Genomic DNA, 27,854 nt, shown 5'->3' on the forward strand with positions numbered 1-27,854 from the left:
ATATTTTTTAAGTTATATACATATAACACACAAGCACACTGCCCGCTTTTAAATGCGTTCGACTGTGTGCACGATGCTATTTGTGCAGATAAAGCAGACGATCCTTTCTCCCAGCACATTGAAGCATGGTCAGTAAGTCTCCGCTAGGTGTCGCTGGTGCCCGTGTCTGTGGGCTGGAGGAAAGGCGGAGGACTGTGTGATGGGGGGGCTGGCAGCTGTGCATGTTTGCTTATGTGTGTGCGCGTGAGAGAGCAGCAGCAGCAGGGGGAGCTTGGAAACTTCGCTGCGTTCAGCGGAGGGAGACGCTTGAGCAGGAGCTGAGGCGGCTGCCCACAGTCCTTCTGCGGTCGACAGAGGAGCAGCGGTCCGGAGCAGCGGCGGAACCATTTCCGGCTCAACATGGACGATTTGGGTAAGTTCCCCCGCTGCGACCGAACCTTCAGAGCCACGCGCGCGTGTGAGACTGTTTGCTGCTAGCGCTGATGCGCGCGACAGACGTGGACACCACCGAATTCAATGGGGTTTTCAGAAAGTCGGTAGCGACGGCCTGACTGTTGTGTGTTTGTATGTGAATGTGTGTGTCCAGGTAGGTTAAGTTGCTACTGCCAGCGCGAGGTAACGTGTCCAGAAAGGCCCGCGTGGTGATATGAGAGCAGCTCGTTATAGCCCCCCCCCCAGTTAACCAGGCCTGCAGGGCTCCTCTAACTTTTCTCATCGCTGTAAACTAGCAGTCATGTAATCACTGCACCCTGACCTGCTGGGCCCCTCCTGCTGATTGTCAGGTTTACATAGCCTGAAGGGATAGTTCACCTAAAGAGGGGAACTCATTCACTATCTACTCAGCACTGTGCCGAGGGAGCGGTGGGTGATGTGTGTGAGTCCACAAAACACATTTGGAGTTTCAGGTGTAGACAGCGTTGCAGCCAAATCCAATACAATTGAAGTAAATGGTGACCACGTCTTTAAATGTAAAAGCAACAACAGAAAAAAAACATAAACCGCCTCCATACTGCTCCTTTGTTTAGTCCAGGTGTCAGTAAGCCCCGGCATTCATATTCGACTGGAAACTGTCATTTACACCATGTTTTTAGCCTAAATGTCCTCTGATATCCTCCTCTGGAGCGGACACTTGGATGACGTCACAGGAGCAGTATGGAGGCTTTTAATGTTTGTTTTTTTACGTTTAAGAATCGGTCTCTCCATTGATCAGTGTTGGGTAGATAGTAAATTCTCATTTTTGGGTGAACAGTCCCTTTAACATCTAACATGATAGTTAAGATTCGATTCAACTTAATTGTACTAGGAACTGCAGTTTTACATCCAACCATACGTTGCAAATAGTTGATTTAAGGTGCAGATGAGGCAATACTTGTACCTCTGGTCAAAGTAGAGGAGAGAGACTGTTTGTTTGAAGTAATGCTCAGTGTGGTGAGGACATCTCATTTGAAAATGTCTTACTTTCAGCCTGAATTCAGCTGATCTCAACAGTGCTGCATCTACACACACACACACACACACACACACACAGTATTTTTCTTCTATTTCAGTGAGGACACTCTGACATGATGCCCCTCACCCTAACCATCCCAACTAAATGTCTAAACCTGCCTACCCCAATAGCTCACAGTCAGATAGCTGCATTCTAAACCCAAATCTTACCCTAAATCTGATTCTAACCCTAAAAGCAATACTTAACATTCAAACTGCCCTTTTGAAAGTGGGTCAGAAAGCGAGGAACGGCCGAAATGTCCTCATTCTATGGGGTATACGCTCAAAATGGTCCTCAAAATGATATAAGTATACCAACACACACACAGACAAGTTTGTGCTGCTCTCATTGTTAGGACAGCGCTTTGAAAAATTATTTTCATGGTGCCCAGTCTTACCTCACAGTATCACTAACCTTAACTAGGATTTCAGAAATTGTGTTTTGTCCCATTAAAACTGGGTTTTGGTCCCCAACGGTGTACTGGTCCTGACACGGACACTGTTTATACAGGAAAAGGTTCCTAAAGATTCTACAAAAACAAGCGCACACAGCCTAACTGTGGCAGATGAACCCAGGAGAGCAGTGCTGTCCTGCCTGTGAGGAGGAGGTTAACTCAGTTAATTATGACTCATTAACAGTGGAACATGTAATGCCTTAGATCAGGTTGTATTGACAGGGAGGAGGTGTCAGAATCACCCCATTATACTTGATGCACACAGCTCAGTTAAAGTGATTGCTCTTTTGTTATTAATTTGATATTACCGTTGTAATATTATAGTAATAATTCTTGTATGACCCAAACAGTCTTCCACCTGCTGTATGTTAGTCTTTGTTTTAGACCTTGACTGACAAATCAACTAAATAAAAATGTACTATATCACAATCCAAGGATTTGGGGATTTATTTACATGCACTGATTGTATAGTTTTGGTTACAAGGCTACAAGTTATACCCCGGGCAACTGTTAAGTTAAGTTTAGCAGATAAACACTTTCAATCCCATCCAAAACATGGACTTTCTATCATAGAAGAGACAAGTGTGTTCACATTCCAACCCCTGGCCCTGTTATCCTTGTCCTGAAGAACACCTGCATGTATCCAACTTGGGCCAAACCAAGCTCTCCGGGTGACATGTTAGTGACAGGAGTGAGACTGTACCAAGAATATTGGTCACCTTATATCCAGTTTATATTTATGGATACCTTCTCAGCTTACATGGGTAAAGGGCTTTCCTTAAAGTAGCTGCTTAAAAAAGGAGTGTTACACAACCCAGTGTAATTACCATGTCACAGGGTTGTAAATCCTGTCATCATTTTAGCAGAGAACTGACAAAAGGTTGCACGCTAGACATATATACTCCGCCGTCCAATGTTGGAGTCAGAGCGTTCTTTTCCATCCCTCAATATGTTTATGAAAATTAGAAGTGTTGTTGTTTTGATATGGTTTAAATGCACAGAGAAGATGGTCTAGAGAAGCAGTTCGCAAATATTTGAAGGGAGACACTGCAGGGATCCATGCACCTCAGACACCAGAGAGGACAACGAAACTTACATGTATTTTTAGCCGAGGAGAGTCCTTCCTCTCAAGTGCTGCACAAACAAGCACAAAGTAACCCTCCACCAACTTTGTTTGCCCCTTCACACTGAATAGCAGTTCTAACTAGCAGTCTCACTAGCAGTTCTAACTAGTCCCACATTCCACTATTACATCAGGTTGGCTGATGTAATAGGCTTCCCTATGAAGATTATATATATATAATATAAACACACACACACACTTTATCCTTCTGCTTCCTCAAGCATCGACTGTGGGAGCAGACCAACACTGCTCTCAGACAGGACGTCAAGATGGATCAGGCCCACATGCAGGGATTGGGCCCCAGCCAAAACTTATCCTCTTTAAACACTGCACTGCCCCACCCTCTCTCTTCCCACTCCCCACCATTCCTGTGGTGAACCACATAGGAAGCTGCAGGCTGCAATTTATTGACAGCTTAAAGCTGGCTGAGTTTGCAGAAGAGCAGATTAGCATGTTAGATCTGGACCAAAGCAGATTGTTTCACTTCTGTTGGTAGTGAAAGTCACTGTTGGAAAGGGTAACAGCAACACAATAGTCCCTTGATTTATTATGCTAAAATTTGATTTATTTTATTTGTGTCTCCTCTTATTTGTGCAGTATTTGAAGTTTAGATGCTGTGGTATGTTCAGAGGCAAACTTTCACTGACCTCCCCTCTGCAGCTATCAGCGCTGCCAAGCGTTGCTCCGTGCTTCACTGCTCTGGGCTTGCACCAACAAGACATGAATGTCAAATAGCCTCAAAAATTAACTTCCTTTTACTGACTTTGATCGGCAGTACCTTTCTGTTCTTCCTTTCCATGTCTGCAAATACAGTAACTGCCCTCTTTCTCTCTCGCTGATTTGCTTCACTGTCACTTCAGTGCCGTCATTTGATGTGAAGCGAATCCCCTGAGCCCTGTCTGCGCAGCAGCTGCAGCGTTGGAAATGTCACTTACAGAATGGGTGTGGGCGAAATTGGTTTTTACTAACTCCAAGTGAGATCTGATGTAGCCTAGATTCCGTTCACTACCTAGTCTAAATTTGTTATCGTTTATTGTTTATACATCAGATGAAACATTGGGCATCTCTCATGTGGACATTTGTCAAGTCATGTTTAAGACTGTGACAGATGTCAAATATACCTCAGTGTTGGTTTTCACTCCTATAAGACACAGTTTAAAGAGACAACTCAATACATTTATTCATCTCTTGTTTTATGTGATTAAACGAAATGCTTTAGCCTTTTTAAGAATCTCTATCAGATTTTCAGGCGTTTCCACCTCGTCTCAATAATGCGTAGAATTTGTTGCTGTTGTGAATGAGTCTATGCAAAGAATCTCCTTCATTGTTGTTCATGTGTGGAAGGCAAATTCTCGCAGGTCATGTCTAAAAATGGCTTATGACATAGGTTGTCGTCTTCACCTCCTCGGGTTGTATCTCCCTTTACATGACATTGAGTGGTTTGTAGACTAGTGTGCGTTTGATGTGGGTGTGTTTTCAATTGGGGTGGGTATTAGTCTTTCTGTTTGAATTGAAAAATGTATGAACTGGTTTATTTCATATATTTCTTTCCAGTGCCACTGTTATTTCATTATGGTAGTACTAACCGTATCACCAACTTCATGCACAGTACTTGACATTAGTTCCCTTGAAATTAACGTTCTTGTCATTGTGATTTATAACCACATTGCTGCTGATTGGGCGAGACCTCTGACACACTCACCAAATGAGAAAAAACATACCCGAAGCCAGTTGCACGCCATTTTGAGTGAACATGATATTCAACCTGGATAACGTAGCAAAATGGTTCAAAGGAGTTTGAAAGCGAGCCTGCCCTAGGACTTGAACAGAAAGCCTGAAATACAATATGAGGCTGTTGATTTTTAAAAGAACTGAGCATTCATCCCACAGGAAGGTTCTAACAACAGAGGGTTTTATGCATTATGAGTGTGAGCTCCACCTGCTGACTTGTATCTAATGACGAGAGGACCAGGCATCTCTGATTCTGCTGTCTAGGTTATATTTAATAGTTCCAACTTGGAAGTTTGTGATGTCAGAAAGCCCCTCCAGTTTGCCATATTTTCATTTAAGCAAAAATAAAATCCCTGGTAAATTGTTGTTGTGAATTTACATTTCCAGTGATCCACAGCTTAATGCAATGAGTGGCGTGCCTACACTTAATAAGTCTCTTGTGCCCGACACATGCACATAAATCACACACAGAAACAATGTAGCATCTGAAGGTTCGAGAAAATTGTCTCACTTGGCTGTATCTACTCCAGTCCATCTAGTTGATTTTTAAATGAAAATGCTGCTGCGCCTTGAAACGAATGGTTAACACACTTTTGCAGACCCTTTAAAACACATTCCTGATAGCACCCTGCTAGTGTGGACAGGCAGCTCTGAAAGGGAAGCTGACTAAGCAGCAACAGCTCTACACTCAGCCAACCGTCATGTCATCCCTCATGGGTCCAGCGCACCACAACAACAGCCTGCAGGGTCGATATCCGAACAGCGGCTATAGTTTTTTTTTAGACTAGGATATTAGTGGAAATCGGCCTTCAAGCCAATCAGAAAACCAACATTGAGTGTCATCAGTCATGTTCTCTGTCCTTCTGTTTTTCAGCTGAGTTCAATGAGCTCTCTTTATATGGCCGTTTCTCATTCTGCTAGACACATGTTTCATGACAGGAAGGGCCTTGAGTGACCTCTGTTGTAGCGACAGTCAGGAGGTCTTTTTGTCGCTAACATCAGAATAGTCTACATGTAGGTCACAGACACTATGCTGGTCATGCGTGACTTGTGGACATGTCTCATCCTGTCCTATTTTTGTTGACTTCCTCAATGTGAGCAGAGGGAACTGGTTTGCTCTGGATCTTATTAAATCCTGGATTCTGTACTTGTTTTTTTCACTGTTTCCTTATTTGTTTCCAGGCAACCACGGCAGCTCATTAGTGTGATGTACCATGTTGTCAATGAAAGGAGGTTGAAGTAAGATGTCCTCATAACACTTTTTGTATGATGTCTTTGGTATATAATATATAAGTGTAAACCTAAAGCTCAAAGAAGCCTTTCACCACCATGCTCTGCTTTGATGAATTGAGCTCCCCTCACCGAGCCTGACAGTGACTGACAGCTCAGTAGATGTGATGCTGCTGATCCTCTGATGTGAGCTCTAACAGGGAAACAGCAGCTTTGCATACAGTAAAAAGATACCTCACTAATTGCCAAATTGTAGCACAATCTATTATGATCCCACCACAGGGCTGTGCAATATGATGATATGTATTAACATTATACGACAGGAACGGTAAACTGACTATATTCATATAGCATTTTCCCAGTCTTATTGACCAATCAAAGTGCTTCACAGTCTAAGTTGAATTTCACTCACACATTCATCCTATTCTATTCATAGCACTTTCTCTATTTACACACACCACAGTCAGGGGCAATTTAGAGATTAGCATCTTGGCCAAGGACACTTTAGAATGCAGACTGGAGTTGCTGGAGATCAAACCACCGACCTTCTGGATGACCCTCTCTACCCTCGGGAGCCACAGATGCCAGGAAAACAACTTGACAGCACCTCAAACACATATTGAGGATAGTGAACTTGACACAGAACAAATGGAGATAACTGAGCAGGAGAAGAACTCTGGCCAATCGAGATACATTTCAAATTATGCTGCATACAGGTCACTTCAAAAGACTCAAACACTGCTTATCTCCTGGTTGGAGAGTCCACAGATGAGAACCACATAATTAGTGAAATGCCTTTGCTGGCAGCACACCCGATAGGAGACATCTGCGGTTGCATCTTACACATAGCTGTGGCTCCTATACGCGGTAGAGAAAAGGTATGAGTAATGATATGTATCGTTAACTGAATATGAAATGACATCTATTCGGGATTTGAAGATTCAGTCGCAGAGCGCACAACCAATCAAAAGGAAACTGCTGTAAAATTGTATTTTTGTGTTTTTAATAATTTTGTCAGCTCTTTAAATTTGACATGGCCTTTAAAATGTACCTGCTCGGTATTTCAGGCTTTATTCTAATTGGCTGCTAAATGAGGTCCCAGGTTCTGATGTCTTGTCGCTGTTTTATTAGCAAATGGGTTTTTGCCAAGCAGGTTTCCTCTGGCCTTGGCACAGGTTTAAATACTCTCAGCACACTGCTGCTCCTGCCCTATTTGGGATAAAAAGCCATCACAATGAACGCCTTTGATGAATGGGGGGGGGGGCGTGTATGCCCAAGTGTGTGAAGGTGGGGGGGGGGGGGGGGGGGTCTGTGTCAGATTATGTTTGAGCTGGATTTCTAATCAGGTTCTGGCTTGTTAAAGAGGATCATTCAGTTGGTCTGATCGACCCCACTCGAGTTAATGACAGCATCAGTGATGCCGGGTCAGGATTACTACTCCACAGGTTTATGAGGGTGTAGGCTTAATACGACTTTACAAATGCACACACATATATTCAGGCTCTGCATTCAGATAGAGCTACGGTTTTCCAGTTCACGTATTTTTTCTGTTTTGAAGATCTCACTATCCCTTCCTTTCCACCCTCTTCCCTCTGCCCTCGTCCTGCCGCAGGGGGACAAAGAGCAGCCTGTTTCTGGTACTGTGACCTACTTCAACCCAGAAAAAGACAGAACAAGATATGTGATTATGGAGAAGGGGAAAATGTCATTCTATCCATCGGTCTCGCCAGGATATCTATCTTCTGATGCTTACTGGGGCTGACTATGATCTTAGCAAGCATAGCAAAGTAGCTAAAAAATTTAGAATAATTCATGACTTTACATCTTTCAAGCACATCTCAAGATCTTAGTCAATGAGATTGTTAACCCAGAAATGCAAACATCAGCATGTTACGATTGACACTGAGACGATATCATTATCGTGATGTTCACAGTTGAGCTGCTTTCAGAAATGCACTGAACCCTCGCAGATTCTTTGTATTTTCTCTGGAGGAGGTTCATGTGTGAATGCAACTGTCCGAGTGAGATGCTCAGCAGTTGTTACAGACACTATCCACCTGATCTCCTTATCGAAAGTCCGTAGAAATCCAGGAGAAGTCAATGTGTGAACACGCGACATATGCAAAAATGAAAGAAACGAAAGGAAAACAAATGTCTCCCGGTGAAAAAGCATTCTCACACGTGGATATACACAGCAGAGTTAATACATCACTTCATGTCTGTATGCATTTAGCCTTGGACGGTATCATTGACGCATGTCAATTTGCAGATGCTTATGTCTGCCATTCAACAAAACCCTCAATCTCAACATTTTCTATAGTACCTTTTACAAAAGATACACCCTCGGCACCGGTGAAAACTTGTGCCGTTACCACTGTTGTTTGTACTGAAATAACCACAGGGTACAAAATATAAACCACAGGAAAGCTGCTTTCGCCCACAATCTACCTCTGTATTTCCTCTTCACTGTGGGGAACAAGAAAAAGGAAGTGGGGGAGAGTCTTTCAATAGTGTTCTTCTTTTGTCTAAATTGTATCCCTTCAGTTCTTAAAGCCATTTGTAGAGGTTGATACATTATTCATACTTTCAAACATCATTTAATCAATGATTTTATAAATTAAATTATTCTGGTCAGTAGATATTTCTTGTCCCTTTGGGAAATAGATTTTTTGGCAAGGTTGGAAAATCAGTCCAAACCAAACTCATAAGCCAGACAAATGTAGCAGAAGAAGTATCAAGCTAAATTAATCAGTTTGATTAAAGCAGACAGGAGAGAGCAAAGTGCATGTTAATCATCACAAGTGGTTTGGTTTGATTGAGACAACAATTCAATTTTTTTTTAATTGAGCTTGACTGACAGTGGAGCTATAAGCTCCACAGTCAGTCAAGCTGCACCAAATTACACACACCCATAATATCAGTCTCCTACATACGTTTGAGTGTGTGTCAAGGCACAATCATCATTTGATTGACTGTCTAAGATGGGGGGTCAGTATAGATTGCCTCGTTGTGATGAAAATCTTTACTTTCTACTTGTATATTATGTCATAATATTCTGCTTCAGATTTTACATAAAGATGCGACTGGATGCAGATAATTCCCTGAAATCTCCATCATGCCTCTTGTTTTAAGGCCCTGATTGGAGAGGTATTGATTCAACCTTCTAAACTAAAGGGAGGTATCTCAACCGCACGTTGACTCATCTAGACTGCAGCACTGTTATACATTTTGTCAAACATTCAGTCCTTTCAAGGAAAGGAGACTCAGCAGCTGGTCTCAGACTCAAAGGGTGTTACTTTCTGGTTAGAAATGTGCTGAGATGACGTGTCAAATTGTTTTTCCGTTTCTTTGCATCTTCTTTTCTTTCAGCTGCATTCTCGTTAGTCTTAACTTCAAATACAAACAAGTTTATTACAAAGGCATGGGAGGAGACAAATTTCTGTATCAAAGTATGAAGCATATGTACATCAATGTCATCTATGATGTTATTAAGGACAGATTTGTTAATGATGGGAAATTATCTTTACTTAAAAAAAAAAAAAACTAAGAGTTATCTGTAGGCCCATATATAACATTGGACAGGTCACGTATGAGCTGTTTTCCCCCCTCCAGTCCATATGCTAAGCTTAGACTTTTGCTTCTTATTTAAGTTCTACAGTGCTGCTGTGTAAGCAGCTCTACTCTATAACTTAATGCAGGCTGTGGTGCCATTTCCTTTTAACAACATCTGTAGCTGCACATTGATCTTAAGGAATCTCTAAGCGAGCGCTAACTTAAACAGTGTAAAGGTGTATGAAGACTGGTGTAAATTTAATGTAATATAGAGCACGGGCTGGTTGGGTGGTCTGCAAATGTCCTGCTGTGACTATGACCGTCATGGCCATCCATCATCTTCTGCACATCCACTCACGTAGGTCGGCTTTTCGGGGTGAGAGGTATTTATAGTGGGCCTAGATACCTCATCCCTCTCTGGTATGTGTAGGCAGCCTGGCTAGGAGGCACCTGCATGCTGTGCTGTTGTCAAACTGTTGTACCTGTGTTTCTAGTGTGATTTAATTTAGTTTTTGAGAAGTGAGTGCCTGCTGAAGTGCTCCAAATGAATACAGGCACAGGCCTTCTGCTGTCTAACACAAGCCCAGAGGGGAGTAAAGCATAAGTGCATCTGCACCCATCTTGTCCTGATTTTTTTTCTCTTTATGTGAAGGGAGAGGGAGATTTGTCATTTATGTGATGGTCTGTCAGCTTGAGTCTTGTTGAAAGGCCAACTCCCTCACAACAGAACATGAAAGACTGTCACTTCTCGTCCATATGTTCTTGTATGTCTGACTAATAGAACTATAAATTGTCCCTTATTGTTAGTGTTTTAGTCATTTAAAAAAAATGTAATTGCAAACTGAAATACTGTTTCACTCAGAACAGATGATATACACAATGTCTTTGTCTAAGAGCTGACATCTTGTTTTCTTTCATCTGTCCTATCTTGCCTTCAGTTCCTCCATTTCTGTCTCGCACAGCTGCTGCGCACCTCACATTTCTGTGCGTCTCCCGCTCTTTCTCTTGCATTAGGAAGACGAGCGGTGACATGTTAGGAATTCATATCAGCCAACCCTGCAACTTGCAACACATCAAAGGCAAAAGGGAAGAAATGAAAAGAGTGAGAGAAGGGAGATGCAGATTTGGGGCGGACAGAGAAGAACACTGTTAAACCTGAAGCAGAGACTGAATCTTGCCAGTGTACTGCTGATGTTCTTCCTCTTAGTTTGGTGACAGCTCATATCTCAGTGAATGTTTGTGTATGTGAGCCTCTCAGATAAAGACCTTTTTGTGTATCAGCCCTGAGGAAGGGGAAAAAAAACTAAACAGAAGTGTAGCAAGCTCTCACACACAACTCAACATCACCCCCTTCAGGTTATTCAAGCACCTTTCTCCTGACGTGAACTACCAGGGCTAAATAAAATATAGATGTGTTGAGTAGTAGACAGCATTGATTCATTCTCTCTCTTTGCAGTGGTCAGCAGTAGTAGGAGCGGTGTGAAGCAGACAGGATGTCCTGTCAAGGATAATGGAGGCTTGCCTCTGTTGATGTCCTGGATTTATATTGATCAAACCCCTGAGTGAAAGTGGTGCTCCAGGATTGCTTTGTCTAATTAGATCTAATATATATTTTATGTTGCTTTTGATTGTCAGGGGTTGTAATTTAAGTGCTGATCCAACATCTGTCCACACTGTCATCATAAATTACTTTTAAAAATGGTTTCCTTTCCATAGTAAATTTCCGTTTTTTTTATTCATCCTCCCTTCTGCCACCCAAATATTCTCAGTGCCCCCCCCCCCCTCTCTCTTCCTCAGACTTTCTGGTAATGAGCCCCATGCGGAGCAGTGTTCATGTAATTAAAATGCACACCATTCATCTGGGAGGAAGGGAGTCTCCTTAATCTGCTTCAACCCACATTTTTAGCCTCTGAGGATCTGCCTGCTTCGCACCACGCACACACTCTTCCCAGTTTTACTTGCGCTCGCTCTCTCGACACTCGCACCGCCATTCCTCATTGATTCAGCCAAGCTTTGTCACCATGTCATGTTTACCGTTGTGGACATTAAGGCCAACACCATTTCCTGTGTTCATTAAGTGCAAGTGAAGAGGGTTGTCTGTCTTTAATTAATATCGGCCGTTTTCTAGATGGAGGTGTGGACTATTTTAGGTAAGCAGGAGGAGATGTGTCGCCCTCTCACAACTGCCAGCTTCACAGAAACTTTGATCTTGCAGGGTTTTATCCCGTATGAAATTACTTAAAGGCAGCTCCCTCTTTCATGCTCTTACTGAAGATGTATACTCAACTACAAGCGCACTAGGAGAGAGCATACCTCCACCAACGCAGATGGGTCACTTCATCACCACATTGCACATGCATGTATTAAGTTGAGATATATCAAATGTATGCAAACTTTTCACATTAAACAAACACTTAATATTCATACTCTAATAAAGGTGAAATGAATGTATGTACAGAAATCAGTTTTGATTCACATAATTTTAATCATTATCTAGATAAGCACCAAATTTCTTCTTTGCATTGATATTAGCACAGGTGCAGACTTTTGTCAAAGATCTCTGCATTACTTACAAATTCACAAAAATGTCAAAAAACACCTTCACCCACATCTTGCAATGTTAAGGAAAGTTATAAAAAAAAACTAACCCTCCTCAATAGAATCCACTTAAAAGTGAATGGGTTCTTCCTCGGCCCATATCCCACCCTTTCACCAAGTTTCAATAAAATCAGTACGGCAGTCTTTCCATAATCCTGCTAAAAGACAAATGGCAATGAAAACCTAACCACATGGAAAGAGGTAAATATTGAACAGTATCTCTCTAAGATGCCTCTCATTACAAAGGATAAGATGGATTCAGGAGGCTCAATTTAAAGCTCCTCGGATGTCTAAAGATTTCTTCATTTTACTGTAGTTCCATTTTTGTTCACTGGGGAATGAGTGTGGGCTCTGCATTCTGTACTGGGGTCTGTGTGTCATGGTATGTTCCCTTGGCAGAGGAGGCTGACACACCTCTGTGTGTTTGTGCAGTTTGTGGATGGGTCAGAGCATGCCTTGTATGCAGTGTTGAGCAACCAAAGACAGCCTTGAAGCTGCTACAGTTGTATTTCATATTCAACCAATATCCTCTAAATTATAGGAACCTGCTCTGAGTATTTTGTTGAGGTAAATGAGCTGGGGATTTCAAATAACCTGCTTTATGATACATTAAAGTAGGTGCACAGATCTGCAATGAGCCTTGTCCAAACAGAACATTTGTTTTATGTAGCCTGGAGGCTTGTGCTTGAGAAGTAACTCTATTTCAGAGCAGCAGATTCTTAATAACCAGGGTTAAGGCCAGTTCAGCTCCAGCGCTAAGTTGATTAACATCTCTTGTGAAAACCATCTGGACCAACATCTGTCGACTGAGGTCTCCACCAGCTGCAGTAAAAGTTTGTTCTGACATCAGTTACAGATATGCACCGAATCCTTATTTATTTATGTAGCGTTTCAGTGGAGTTTCTGTTTAAGACTTTGCTAAGTTTTGGCCATCAGGATGCATGAATGAAGTCAGAAATTGTTATTTTTTTAGTTTGTATGTCTTAATGTGACATCACAGAGATAAGATCAAATACAAGGAAACTGGTCGACTTTTGAACAATAATGTGTACAGTAAAAACGACTGCATTGTGGGAAATGTTGTAAAAAGGAAATGTTACACACAGGAAACTACAAAAGATTGACAATCTTACCTCTTCATCTGGACCAGAAGAAGAGTTCAGGTGCTGCAGCCTTGGGTGCACCGGCTGGCCTTTCTGTTGGTTTGTGACATCTGTAAATTGTAGCCTTTAGCAATCACCATACTTGGTATGGACTATTAAGATTGATTGATGTGTTGTTTCTGCCTCCATATATCTGGTGCAGTTTTTTGCTGCCACCAGAGGATACAGAGAGAAAATATGCCTGCAGTAGTGTAAACACTGGGCTGTGCTGTATCCATAATGAAACTCGGTGGAATGTGCCCAGGCCTCTGTGTCCGAGTCTCTGTTGGAAACCCAGTCAACTGTCTTGTTAGCCATGATAACCATGATGACCATGCAAAGGCCAGGCTGGTCCAAGTGGATCTGGTATTGACCTGGCTCTGCTGCTGCCTTGTCTCCTCTCTGTCTGGGGGACCCCGCTGAGAATACTGTGGTGTACCTAGCAGTCGTTCTCAGGTTAAAATGTGCAAAAGTATCCTGAGGGTGAATGTTGAAGATCATATTTTCAAATCTGATCCTTGTCATTAAAGACGTCGCATCTAACATTACAATGTGTTAAAAGTGCGCATGAGTCATGAGTGACTTAATCAGACTTAGTGCTGACGATGTGAAGGAGGGGCGGATTTTACTTTAATATACCTTTTGTGGTACCACTCCCTCAGCTGGGCAGGCCTCTGTTGATAAGAGCTCCGCTTGCTTTACACTTTGCTCATTTCACCACAGTGTGTACTCCACTGGCTGAGTTGGACAGCACGTCCTCAGGGTCGTAATTTACGTGAGTAGTGTCTCTTAACTTGAGCTTGCAGGCAGCTTGGTTGGACTTGGCATAGCACTTTATTTTAACCCTTCCTGCCTTCTCTACCCCCCCCCCCCCCTATCTCTCGTTCTCCAATGTTGATGGTAGAGTTAAGAAAGACAGTTCCTTCCTGGCAGACAGTCTGTTTGGGTTGCTCTCTTCCTCCACTTCCACTTCTTCTTTTCCTCTTTGTGTTACCTCCTCTTCATTTCCCTGGGTGTCTTGTTCAAAGGTACGTCTCATCGTCGTGTTATTTTAGCTCTAGTTAAGTCTTTCTTGACCCTGTGATTTATTTTAGGACGGAGGTTGAGTGAAATAGTAACTGTTGAACACAACTTGAACATTTTATGATATGGAAAAATATGAACTGTTTGAAATATGCTACGAGTAGGCTTTTCAGCAATGAAGAATAATATAACATGATTGATATGGTGCCTTACACTGAATCCAACTACGGTTTATTTTGCTTGGACTCTAAGTTTCCCAATGTCTTTCATAGCCTGTACTCTTGTAGTATATGGGTAATTATGTATATGTAGCAGTTAAACCTAAATCCTCTATTCATTCCATTAGATCCTGTTTGTTAGTAGAGTTAGGGATTTATTTTTTAGGTGAAATTCTACAAGAGAAACTTAACCCTGCTGTGGTGGGTGAGCATGCTAAAATAAGCCCAGGTATTTAGTAATACAGCCTGTGCACTTCATTAAATCCGCTATAATGTTATGTATCCTTCTACCTACTGGTTATGACTTTCCAAAAAAGTGTTGTGTTCTTGGACTGTGTCGTTCTCTAAATACCAAATAACCTGTCCACACAGACAAGGTAGCTGTTGACGTGTATATGGTAAATATGAGCTTGGATTCCTGGCTCCAGACCTGACGGCCACTTTTGGATTTAAGAAATGTGGGCAGACAAGGGTCAATGAGTAACTGAAGGAGTGGCCAAGACCGTCTGCATGATTCACCTTATACAACTTCACCTCCCCTGATGTCAGTGCAAATGGGGATTTGGGCGATTGAGAAAGCTGCTGCAATTATTTTGTCCTGTGTGGAAACCAAACTGCGGATGTTGGGCAGTGTGATGATGCTAAACATACAATCACTTATACATTTTAAATCCGTTTACATTGGTCCTGGAATTTATTACCTAATTATTTTTTAAATGTTTTTTTTATTACTGATATAATACATTTTCTGCAGTAATATCAAATAACCAGAGGAAAATGTCTGTTCAGCCATTTCATTGAAAGAATACATTGCAAAAAGGGTTAGGGTTAGGGTGCAAAAATCCTGTAAATCTAATATTGTCATGTGCACTCTGCTCATTAATGTTAACGTTCGTCACAATGGTCTGATAATAGATAGTATCCAGCTACATCAATATAAAATATATATTAAAACCTTTCATATTACCATTCTCTGTCTGTGCGTGACATAATCTTAAAACAAGATAAATCTTCTGTTTTCCTTAGATGCTTTGTTGGCGGACCTTGAGTCCACGACATCCCACATTTCCAAGCGTCCACTCTTCCTGTCTGACGATCCCACCTACTCCATCCCTGTTGGGGGTCAGACCCAACAAGACATTTGCTCTCCACAAGTCCCACCCTCTCCCTCTGAGCAAGCCCTGAACGGACTGGATGAAACCGAGGTAAACGCACACTGTGCATATACTGTATGTGTCCCAGGCATAATGTGAATGTTTGTTGACCTAAAAAGTCATATTCACTTTTGAAAGTGAATTTATAAATGTTCCTCTGCACACTCTGCTCAGTCCTTCAGCTCGGCTCAGAGAAGTCCCTGGTCTGGAGAAAGCAGCAGTCCAACCCCACTCACTGGTGAGGAGGAGCACGTGTACAGGTAGGCTTCACAATAACTTGTACCCCTTTTTTGACAATTATAACTGGGAATATATATATAAAAATATATATTTAACTCCTTGAAACAGTGAAAACTTGAGTTGACTAGGTATCTTTTTGATTTTGACTTTGGACTCGATGGTAAACTGAAACACTATTAAAATAATGCCACATTATAAATATAGTAATAGTCTCAGTCCAGAGCTGTTTTGATGATAATTATTATTATTTCTGCTCTGTACAGTTTCCCTAATAAGCAGAAGAGTAGTGAGTCAGCTGTTGCCATGAACTCAACTTTGGGCAGCAACCTGTCCGAGCTTGATCGTCTCCTGTTGGAGCTCAATGCTGTCCAGCAAAGCACCCCTGCCTTTCCCACAGAAGGTAAACACGAAATGAATTAACAATTTGTAAAATGCTCTCTTATGGTTCTTTGAAAGAACTCCGATTTGGAATCTCTGTATCTATGGTACTGCAAAGGAATGGCTTGAGCAGTTATGTGTGGAGAGATTCATGTATCTTTTTTTGTCCTGTAATAGAAGAAGCAGCTCCACCACTGCCTGCCAGCAGTATTATCCACCACATCCACGAGAATGGAGTCTCTACTTCTGGCAAGGCGGGACCACATATTTTGGAGAAGCCGAAGCGCGGTGTTACAGCTCGGGGAATAGAGGACGTACGACCAAGTGTGGAGAGCCTTCTAGATGAGCTAGAAAGCTCTGTGCCATCACCAACGTAAGAGACAAGCAGATTAATTATGCCAATATATTTTGATGTTTTGATTTTATTGCTTAGGTATGTTTCCCTTGAGTTTTTTTTATATATTTTGGGCTCATACCAAATATCCCTTTAGTCCCACACATTTGGTGTTGTCAGATGAACAAACAGATGGACAAGAGGAAACACCAGCACAGCAACAAGCCAGAATGTCTGCCTCCTCTGCCACACGAGAGCTGGATGAGCTCATGGCCTCCCTGTCTGACTTCAAAGTCCAAAGCAATGTGAGTAAGCTTCGCATGTGGGTAGAGATTGGTCCTCTGCAGTTTGCACACTTGACGGAGTGTGTTTATTTTTGGAATTGTGTGTTGGCAATTTCTGTTTAGGACATTATGCTGCATATGTTTAAGGGTTTCATATTCAACTGTCATTTTTATTTTTGTAGAAAAGAATTGGATCAACTACATTTTATCTGGTATTTTGTGAGGTTGAGTTGGTCTCTGATCTACAACAGAAATGATGGTTTACTGAGACAAGATTTTCTCTGTTTCAACCCTTCTGTACTTTCACCAGCAGTTTACACAGATTTCTCTTACAAATATAAGCTTTTGCTATATTGACATAACTAAAGTGATTGTTTACTTCAATAATGGAGTACGCAAAACCATCATCTTTTAAGTGTAGCCATCAAATTTCCAACTAGAATGGAACTCAGTAGGGCCCATACCGCCGCCAAAGTCCACCTTCCCTTTAAATTCAATCAAGCTGCACCAAATCCCACAAACTCATACATATCAGTTCCTTAAATCTGCCAGATTTTTCCTTGATCAAGATTTTCTCATTTTTCCTTGGGAAATCAGTGAAAATGTTAAAAAAACAAATGTGAGAATCCTCTTTATCTCTAACCTATTATTGATCATTCCCTTCATTCTCAATGTATTTTTCCTGGTCTCTTTCTCTTTTCTCCATCACTGTGTATGTCTTGTCTCTGTATGTACATTGCAATCATTACATCATTGCAATCAATTCAGACCGGCTCTCAGTTGTCTATAAATCAGGAGGCACTAGACCCCTCACTTGTAGCTGTTTCACCAGTTGTCCAAACAGAAACCACCTCATCTTTATATCCTAATGCTGATTCACTGGATACTCTTATACTTTCTAGTTACACTACTCCCACCTGTATACCTCTTACACTGGAACTCCATATAGATGAAGATGGTAGTTCAGCCAATACCACTTCATCTGGTTCCACTGTAGTAACCGCATCATCCAAGTACTCCCAGATCCAACAGAAAGGTGATGGTGTGAGTGTGAACCCTGATAACTCTCATGTGGAAAACCTCAGTGTCTCCAGTAGTGAAGTAGAAAGCTCTATGCAGACGTCAACCTCTAGGGTCATTGCTAGTAAAGTCTCAAGTCCAGCTGGAAAGAGTCCACTTACTGTTCGTGGAAGTTCTAGTCCAGCTCCTGCTGCCTCGAGCTCCAGTCCAGAGGTAGTTTCCAAAAGTCCTAGTCCTGTTACTGTGTCTAATTCTAGTCCTACTCTTAGAGCCGAGAGTCCTAGTCGACCTGATCTTAAATGCTCCAATCTAAGTCAGTCTTCAAAGAGTCCGACTCCAATTTCCATTAGTCACGGTTCAGAAGCAGGTTCGAAGAATCAAAGTCCAGTCCCAACAAGTACAGAGGTAGTGCCTAAGACTGTGAGTCCAGTCACAGTCCCAAGACTTTCAAGTCCAGTACCAAAAAGGGAAAGTCCTGTGACAATCCCAAATCTCTCTAGTTCAATAACTGGCAAAATGAGTGCTAGTCCCGAAATGGCTCCCAAGAGTGCGAGTCCAGTGTCAGTTCAGAGAGTTTCAAGTCCTGTGACAATCCCATATATCGCCAGCTCACCATCTGTACCCAAGACTTCTAGTCCTGAAACAATTCAAAAGAAGGCTTCTCCAACAATATTGCCAAGACTTCGGAGTCCAGTTCCTGAGAGTCCTGTGTTAAACATTAGAAAAACATACACTCTTCCAGACACCAGAAGTCCTAGAACTTCACCTATTTCACTTGCTGCAGTACAATCAAATAGTCTGTCTCCCCCAACCACAGCAAAACATGCAGGTGAGGGTATGTATTTAACATGGCCGTGCCATGAGCCTTTATCGGATGATGCTTTAGATAAACTCCTAATCTCTGACTATCCCGAATTGGGTGAGAACCAGCCACTGGCTTCCTTTATGCCTGGATACGAAGATGGATCATGGGAGGGAGAAGATGGGCTTTACCCAGATCTGAGTCGAGAGGGAACCCTCACACCCATGACTGAGTCCAGCTGGATGGACGAGTGTGTCACCCCCTCCACCTGCCCCGGGACACCAGATGCAACGTTGGACCTGCCCTCACAGCAGCCCTCCGCTGTGGAGAGGCTATCTGCCTCTGGCCAAGTAGGAGGATCGGCTCGACCCTACTCTTCCAAAATAAGCTGCTTGCAGAAAGCTAGAGAGGCTTTAGGACCCAATGTTGTCTTTATTTGACCATGTGACGCAATATATTAATTGTCTCTGACAATAATGACAGGATGGCTGTTTCCGAAGGCTGTTCTAGAAGAGGGCACCTCTAGTTGCTGTAACAAGCTTATTTTGGGAGAGCAGCTCGTACAAATACCCCAGGAGCTGTGCAATAGTACAAAACGTTTTGATGAGAGAAATTGCTCTTATCTCTGTGGTGTGATGCATGTGGTGTCATTGCATAGCAATTACAAAATGGCTTGAAGGAGAAGTCTCTCTTTGGAGACTATTTGTGTATGATGCTGAGGGTTTTGCTAAAAGGATGTGTTCACACGCCCCTACTTGCTTCAGTAGACACATTGCAGTGTTAGTCACTGGGCCTGACTGATCATGTTTACACAATGAATGATGTAACCATTGACTGTCAGCACAATGATACAGGCTGCAGAGTAAAGCGGATATTAAAATTGTTTGCCAATGCATATTTGGTTTATGAACATGCTTCTTTGACCTTTTGGCCCTGCTTCGGCATGTGCTGACCTTTTTTGAAAGCATTTTGTGACTTACCTGTGCTGTCCACATATAAGCTATCCAGCATGCTGCGCTGCCGATTCTTGATTAGTTTTAAGTGGACTTAATAGTAGAGAATGGATTTGAATGGAAGGCTGTGCTACAGCAAGACAATTTTATAAACCTGACAAACCTGCAGAGCATTTTGTCAAAGCCAGAGCTTGAGCATTTTTGCCACTTGAGGATTTGAATCCTGTGCTGGGCCTGTCCTGTTTTGTGATTGCAATCCAACAACCAGAAATTCTGGTGAATGGCACAACCCGAGCTTCCCACACGTCCTATTATCTACTCTCCAGCTCAAGTCAGTTATCCGACGCACCAAAGAGATTTCCAATGTGCATCCGATGTTCAGGGAGGGACTGTTGCGGCGTAAAATGGGACCAATCATTGTGAACAAAAGCAACTCGCAAGATCGACTCATTGATGAGCTGCAGGGGAAACTGGGGATAGGGCGAGTGGAGCGCCAGCGAAAACAACGACCCGATGACTGGCTGGCGGAGGGAGTCATTGTCATGTCCAACCCCCAGCGAACACGTGAAGATGGGGTCCGGCCAGCTGTGAATAAGGTAGACATGAGGAGCACAGCAGAAATAGTCGGTGCTTTCATGGATAATGTTAATGAAGAGTTGGGTCTAGTATGTCCCTTAGTTTTTTTCACATGGGCTGTAATTAATGAATTAACTAGCCAATATTGAAATTATTTGGTTTGCTTCCCAAAATTGTATTAAATTCTTCGCAGAGTTCATTGTGCAGATTTTTTTTTGATCGCCATTTCTTTTCTTCAGCCTGACCCTGTCTCATCTGTTTGCTCTGCTCTCTTTGCCGTTTTCTTTTTCTTTTTCCTTCTTCCCCCAGATCCTCATCCCTCCTGAACCATCTGCCCCACAGAGAAAAGTCCTGCCCCCTCCGCAATCACTCCCAGCACCAAAAAAGCCACCCCCTGTCAAGCAGACTCCTCCACCGCTACCTCCTCCCCCTCCAACCCCTCCTCCTCCTCGAGAACCCACCCCTCCATCCCCCAAAGAGCCAACTCCTCCCCCTAGGGAACCCACGCCTCCCCCTGTCCTGCCCCCTGCCTCACCTAGCCCCCCTCCCAAGCCTGTCACGCCACCTCCGCCTTTCAAGGTCTTTGTATCAGTGGGGTGTCAGACTGACTACGACCCAATCTTCCCACCATTGCAGGCATGGGTCATCTCTTCATCTGTCCCTATCCTCTTCTCTGACCATTACTCTTTCCATTTTCTCTCACTCACTGTCTGTCTCTTTCTCAGACGCACACACCCACACAAGCCATGCAAACAGAACCGTTTGACTATTGTTTATTTATTCAGTTCAAATCCAAGTATTTGTATAACCTCAGTATAAGTGTGAACTACAAACATTGTCTGGTCATCCACTTTTTCAATGTCAGCTTGTGTCTGCTCCTGCCACATTGCAGTAGATACCCTCTAAAAAGCTGTGTCTGAAATCCAGTCAGTCCACGTTATGAGGGGTGCTGACATTCAGGCCATTGAGACTGAGCTCCCTTTTCTAATTCTAACATCTGATGGCGCCAGGAGCCATGTGTTCAGAGTGGAGTGGAGAGTTTAAGAGCTTAAAGTGTAACCTCCCCATGTTCCTGTTACACTTACTGTCCTGCTATGAGCAGGAATGGGTAGCTTGCGGTGCAACTGCAACCTAATCTGCCACATGACAGCACAGTTACCATCACAATTATAGCATCTTTCACTGGACTTCCGTCAACAGGTCCCACTAGGTTAGACACCAGTGTGTCCTTGTTGAATACCATGTCACCTCAAGTCTTTTAGCAGTAGTTTTAGACTTGTGGAGAGGTGGATTGACATGAGCCGCATAAATGTATATGTATCTTGTCAAGGGTAAGTCGTGCGTGCGTGCGTGCGTGCGTGCGTGCGTGCGTGTGTGTGTGTGTGTGTGAGTGAGAGAGAGAATACATAAACAGAGATGCTATTTTCTCTCTTAGTGGAATGTAGGAATCATGAAGCTTGAATTACCAAACCATCTGAGAAGGTCTGTTTGCTTTCATTACAGAAGCCAAATGCACGTAGATGCACATTCACATGCAACGTCAGACACTGCAAACATGGACTCTGGAATATGTATATCAAAATATACTTATCTATTAGCCTTGGTATTATGTTTAATTTAATTTAGTTTTAGTGCCATGCCGGTAAATATTATATATGATATATTCTATATGAATTATAAGTGAAAGCAAGTCTGTTTGTGTTGCTGTGTCAACCTTGAACTGAATATCACAAGCTCCTCTGTAGAATTATTGAGTGTAGTGCCATTAATTATGAGTAATTTCTGTTTTCAGATCCAGTCCCAGGGAAAGACGTCTCCCACTGCGCTCCCTAAACCAGCCAACAAGCTGGACAACATGCTGGGAAGCCTGCAGTCAGACCTCAATAGACTAGGAGTCCAGACCGTGGCTAAGGGCGTATGTGGAGCCTGCAAGAAACCCATTGTTGGACAGGTGATGATAATACTGAATCAAACAATTCATTCAGATTCAAACAAGACTACAGTTAGTATATGTACTGAATGAGACCTTGCATATGTTTAGACATGTTTTTGTTAATATATCATCTCAGGGCATTGGAGCAAATGTGAAACATGATTTAAAGTACCAAATGAAAGATCATAGCTGTTTTTGTTGATATTATGGTGAAAATGGAGAAATACATTAGTGTAGCTCAAATCAACAATAACCAACGGGAGATTTTCTCCTCAGTTGTATTTTCATAACGATTGTCTGTGTATCAACAGATCATCTGTAACTTATTACCAACAGGATATTGTCAGCAGTTTATCAGCTATGATGATATGTTTTTCTGCGTTTAAATAGAAAACAAGGAAGATTGACTAAATAACATGAATTTTGTTCATAAGAAACATAAAGAACACTAATCCACTAAAATTAACTTGGATTAAAATGAATATGGATCAAAAGATGGATTTTAAGAGGTTTACATTTGCCGCTATGCTGGTCTATCTCCTTTGCTTCTTGCCTGAAAGGCTGCAGTGTTTGTTATATGATCAACAAGGCCTTGCCCCCAACAGCTCATTTGATTTGAATGCTCTGTCTCCCCATACCAGGTGGTGACAGCCATGGGCAGGACATGGCACCCTGAGCACTTTGTGTGCACACACTGCCAGGACGAGATCGGCTCCAGAAACTTCTTTGAGCGAGACGGGCAGCCATACTGTGAGACAGACTACCATAACCTGTTCTCACCGAGATGCCACTACTGTAACAGACCCATACTGGATGTTAGTAATGAATGCATTCACACACTCTCACACACACTAATATATATACTGTAAATGTAGGTGGATAATAATATTTATTTATTCATGACCTAATGGATTAAGGCATAAGTGGAATAACTACTACATATGATAAATGCTGCTCTTTCATAGCAGACGGTCAACACGAGCTGTGACACAGATGCACACACACACAAACACACTTACTCTCACACACTCATACAGTACAGGCAGTAAAGGGAAAGTGACTTGTACTTGTGGTACGAATGCAGTCCGAATAACACATAAGTCCATGTTACTGCTTACTTCTCTCATCTCTCAATTGTCAGTTCTCAGTCATATCCTCATAGTGGCCCACTCCCACCAGGGTGTTTACAGCCGTTGCACCTATTCACGCATTCACACACATATGCACACGCACACATACATATGCACACACACACAGTACTAGAGATGACGGAAGGGAAGTAGATATTAGATAGTTGATAGTGGATTTAAGCCTGGGGAAATGCCAACATATGTCACTGCCAAGGCCTCCAGGTTCATCAGTGTTAGTCTCCCTCACACACAGCTTAACTCTCACATTTCTAGGTTTTTGTGCTTTTTTACGGTGCTTGAAAGATTTAGTCATGATTTAATGTTCTAAGGAAACCACTGAAATTTGAATCTTTTAAAAAAATATCTAAAAATGTATATTTAGGGCAAAGCTATATGCATAAATTTAGCACATCGTTGACAAAGGATTTCTCAGATGTCATTGTTTGTGATTAGGTTTGGTGATGCCTAGATGTGCCTGTAGGGTTTTTATGTAGTTCCTCTAATTCTGTTACTACTTCAGTATAACACCCTTTTTTTTAACATTGCACCCCCTGGTGGCAGAGTCAAGAATCATTGTTAAATCAAATATTTCGGCTTTACATTGAGTAATTCTTACCCTGCAGCAGAGACTTGGTTGTTGTGGGTATTTTCAAATGTTGTGTCAAATGGACAGTGTGAGTGTGTTTCCAGCTGAAGTTGCAGAGAGATGCAATCAGTCTGGAAAACATGAGCTAACTGTCGTATCATCCCAGCAGCTCTCACCATGCTGCCTTAGTGGGCTTTGTCTGCCCTCTCCTGGCCTCCCACCCACTGATGTATTACTTTCTGCCATAATAAGAGACCTACATATTTACATCATAACATTTTTTTTTACATTGGAGTAGCATTAGAAGTTATATTTATAGATGACACCTTAAGGCAAAAGTGTGATTGTTTGCTTTTCCTTTGCTTCACAGAAAGTTGTGACTGCTTTGGACAAGACCTGGCATCCAGAACACTTTTTCTGTGCCCAGTGTGGAGCCTTTTTTGGACCAGAAGGTATCAGCTTCCCATCAGTTAATGACACAATACCTTAAAGCAGGGTTAAAATTTCAATTGCTCTAAGATGCTGACAGTGTTTGTTTGCTGCCCTCTAGGTTTCCATGAGAAGGATGGAAAAGCCTTCTGCAGAAAGGACTACTTTGATATGTTTGCCCCTAAATGTGGCGGCTGTGCCCGTGCCATCCTGGAGAACTACATCTCGGCACTCAACTCTCTCTGGCACCCTGAATGCTTCGTCTGCAGGGTGAGTCACTTGACTTTTACATTCACACACAGCTATCTTTAAACTGTACGTATTATCCTGGAAACCTGATTGTATGCATTTGATATTTATATTTCCTTGCTCTATTGATCCATAATTTTCTTTTTTTTGTTCTTATTTACTTATTAACTGTTTTGTTTTTTATTGGTCTATTTGGTACTTGTAAACATAAGCATTACTCTGCATGTTTAACCTTGTATTTTTGTGCATGTGATAAATAAAAATATTTTAATCTATTCTGTGATGAATTTAACCTCTTTCAACATATCATCATAAATTCTACCTCCTCTGATCTGCAGGAGTGCTTCACGCCTTTCATAAACGGCAGCTTCTTTGACCACGACGGCCAGCCGTACTGCGAGGCGCACTACCACGAGCGCCGCGGCTCTCTGTGCTCTGGCTGCCAGAAGCCCATCACCGGCCGCTGCATCACCGCCATGGGCAAGAAGTTCCACCCCGAGCACTTTGTGTGCGCTTTCTGCCTCAAGCAGCTCAACAAAGGCACCTTCAAGGAGCAGAACGACAAGCCCTACTGCCACGGCTGCTTTATTAAACTCTTCAGTTAGGCTGTGGGTCTGTGTGTTAGCGTCTGCACACATCTGTGCTCGTGTTTGAATGCACATGTTGATTTGTTTGCCCTCGGGTCGGTGAAGTGTTTTTTAAGACAGAGGATGGGTAACATCAACTCAACACTGTGGGGAGTTTCCTGTCTGTCCAACCTCTCAGGTTTGGCATTTCACACTTTTGCTAAAACATTTTTAAGACAGCCCAAAGAGATTTTTATTTAGAGGTTTATTCCTGTGTGCAGCAATGAAAATATGCTTATTTCCCTGTGTGTGTGGGTACATATATAAACATACGAGATAAGCCGTAAAACTTCCTCAGAGCTGTGATTTGTAAATGATTTTATTCCCCCATCGCAGGGAAAGACCTTGCACGATATGGTGGTTTTACAATATGCAGGTATGAGACGGCTGCTTGACTGCATGGACCACGGCGAGTTGACTTCATCAGATTTAACGTATGTGGAGTGTTGAATACCCAGTGCTTGGCCAATGAGTGTTAATAATCTATGAGAAAGATGTATTTTTCTACCTTTGGAACCTGTTGATGTGCCATTTAAAAATAACCATGTAAACACTCCATATGTACAGAACATACACACAGGCAACTCAGTCCTCACTTCATTCAAATACCAGTCCAAACTCTTTGCACACTCCAACCACAGATCTTTTGATGAAACTATCCTAAAGGTGCATTTTACAAATTGGTCTCATCAGGATGTTATTTCTTATTTTTCTACTGTTTTACTATGAAAAAAAACCCAGCTGTGTTTTCATTTTCGCACATACACACGTGTGCTTTTGTAACTTCATTGTTTCACATCTGGAAGTGAAATCAGTCAACCACACCACGTTGTTTTGTTTACTCCAGCAAAGACTGTGTTATTTTCATAAATATTGTCAAATGAAATTTGACCTTTACAGCTAGTGGTAACGAAAGGTGGATCCATGGGAATAACATCATACTATGGTTTCTTGATTTTAAGAAGAGGGTAAAACAACGATATATGGAAAGTGAAAATTTGCTCTTCTCGAAAAAAATCTTCAGTTTAACTTTTTCCCCTCGATATTTACTCTATGCTACTCGTTATTAATATCAAGGATGTTTAATGATTTCAAAAGTGGTTGTGCATTTGGCTTACAAGCATGCTACTTTATATTTTGTGGAATTTAATCAGCACTAGCTGCCAGTTGCTGTTACAATCAGAATCAAAACTTATATACAGTGTGTTAGACGTGACTGAACTGTGTTTTGTCTCAATTTCTGATTATTGGAAAATGTATGTATTTCTGAGCTGTTCAGGCTGGTATGCAAAGAGCTGGCTCTATTGGTGAGAAGGGTAACAAGGTGTTAACCCTCCTCACACACAGACACACACACCAGTTGGATTCAGGTGCGTCCCACTTCCAAGGAAACGCAGCCCTCAGTGTCTTTATTTTGAGTCATGAGTTATGATCCTGCTGAGCCAATATCAGTGCTCCGCTAACTGATGGAAACTGGATTTTGTGTGCTAGCTGGTTCAGGAATCAGAATACCCCACGGGCCGAGCCTTCAGCAAAATTCATGTAATGACTAATTTCATCTTTATTTAGCTTACAGCTCTTTTTTTGCCATATATGAGAAGTGTTGCTTTTTAGAGAATACTCCTTGTCTTGAATTTTGATCACTAGGTGTGTAAGGAGTTGATACACATTATTTACGTTCAGGAGATGTTTGTGTTCTTGTGCCAAATGTGTCGATGCAATAAGGTCTTACACACTGGAGTTCTCTCTCCTGTGGTCAGACTATTTTCTTGGGCTGAACTCTGGGAGAGGCTTCACCTGCTGTGGTGCATCTTAACTCTCACTTTACACTGTAATAGACAAACCATGGAGAAGATCCTCTGTGGTGTCATGTAGCAGACTGAGATTAACAGGTAGCAGGGGCTGTTTGAAAGACGTTTGCACCTTCATTTAAAAACTGTGTATGCCTAAGAAAATGAAACAGGAATCACCACGTGTATATTTATCTTCTTACAGTATATTGCCTTATAGTTTTCGCTTATTTCAAAGAATAAACATTTAAAAAATGAGCATTTTACTGTCAATGAGATTAAGTGAACTTTTCTTTGTACATGGAGTCATTCATGTGACCCTTTACCATTTGAATTTTCTCATGAGCCACAAATTGTTTAGGCTCTTCGTGTGGGTGGGTCCTGGTTTCTGACCGATTGATATAACTGTTTCAAATTAAATAAATACTTTATTTCTGCCATTGTTCTGTCTAAGAAGTGTGAATTTTGCTTTGTGCACAAACAGTTTACATCACATTTTTGTAACTTGAGATTTTTACAGAATGAAAGTATTAAGATACATTTTTTCATACCAGACAAGATTGTAGCAAACCTTGTCATAAGAACTGAATAGATACCAGTGTGATGTATGCTAAAATAGATACTAGCAGTTTTTTTAAAGGCAAGTCTGAAAACAATTACCTAATTTTTGTAAAGTAGAATCCTGTTTCTGCTTTCACATCGCATTATTTAGCAAATTTCCCCATTGCAGGACTAATAAAAGACTTCTACTTCGTATTATTCCTCTCTTGTGATCCCATATGTTTAGTTTGACTCTTCTCAGGGCCTGAC

The 27,854-nt window shown here is 42.0% G+C and overlaps 1 protein-coding gene across 3 annotated transcripts; it reads left to right on the top strand.

The window, feature by feature from the left end:
- Positions 1 to 185: 185 nt before the first annotated feature.
- On the top strand, positions 186 to 27,487 carry LOC133962620 (paxillin-like). 3 transcript variants are annotated; one of them, XM_062398193.1, is made up of 14 exons: positions 186 to 412; positions 15,587 to 15,765; positions 15,889 to 15,974; positions 16,218 to 16,354; positions 16,510 to 16,705; positions 16,824 to 16,971; positions 17,719 to 19,122; positions 20,052 to 20,321; positions 20,611 to 20,937; positions 22,094 to 22,252; positions 22,876 to 23,049; positions 24,321 to 24,402; positions 24,501 to 24,649; positions 24,967 to 27,487. In XM_062398193.1, exons 1-14 carry the CDS (start codon positions 400 to 402, stop codon positions 25,231 to 25,233), a joined length of 3,591 nt encoding a protein of 1,196 aa, XP_062254177.1. In that variant the 5' UTR covers positions 186 to 399; the 3' UTR covers positions 25,234 to 27,487. The 3 variants fall into 3 exon arrangements, with proteins under 3 accessions (XP_062254177.1, XP_062254179.1, XP_062254178.1); XM_062398194.1 differs by lacking the exon at positions 186 to 412 and adding an exon at positions 14,231 to 14,347; XM_062398195.1 differs by lacking the exons at positions 17,719 to 19,122; positions 20,052 to 20,321; positions 20,611 to 20,937 and having other exon boundaries at positions 210 to 412.
- Positions 27,488 to 27,854: the final 367 nt, after the last annotated feature.

This window comes from Platichthys flesus, chromosome 2 (genome assembly GCF_949316205.1).
Source record: "Platichthys flesus chromosome 2, fPlaFle2.1, whole genome shotgun sequence".
NCBI classification, from domain to species: domain Eukaryota; kingdom Metazoa; phylum Chordata; class Actinopteri; order Pleuronectiformes; family Pleuronectidae; genus Platichthys; species Platichthys flesus.

Bases quoted from the DNA above. Each gene is read 5' to 3' on its own strand.
- LOC133962620 (XM_062398193.1), top strand. The intron at 15,766-15,888 runs GTAAACGCACAC...CACTCTGCTCAG, and splicing joins ACGGACTGGATGAAACCGAG to TCCTTCAGCTCGGCTCAGAG. The intron at 16,355-16,509 runs GTAAACACGAAA...GTCCTGTAATAG, and splicing joins CCCTGCCTTTCCCACAGAAG to AAGAAGCAGCTCCACCACTG.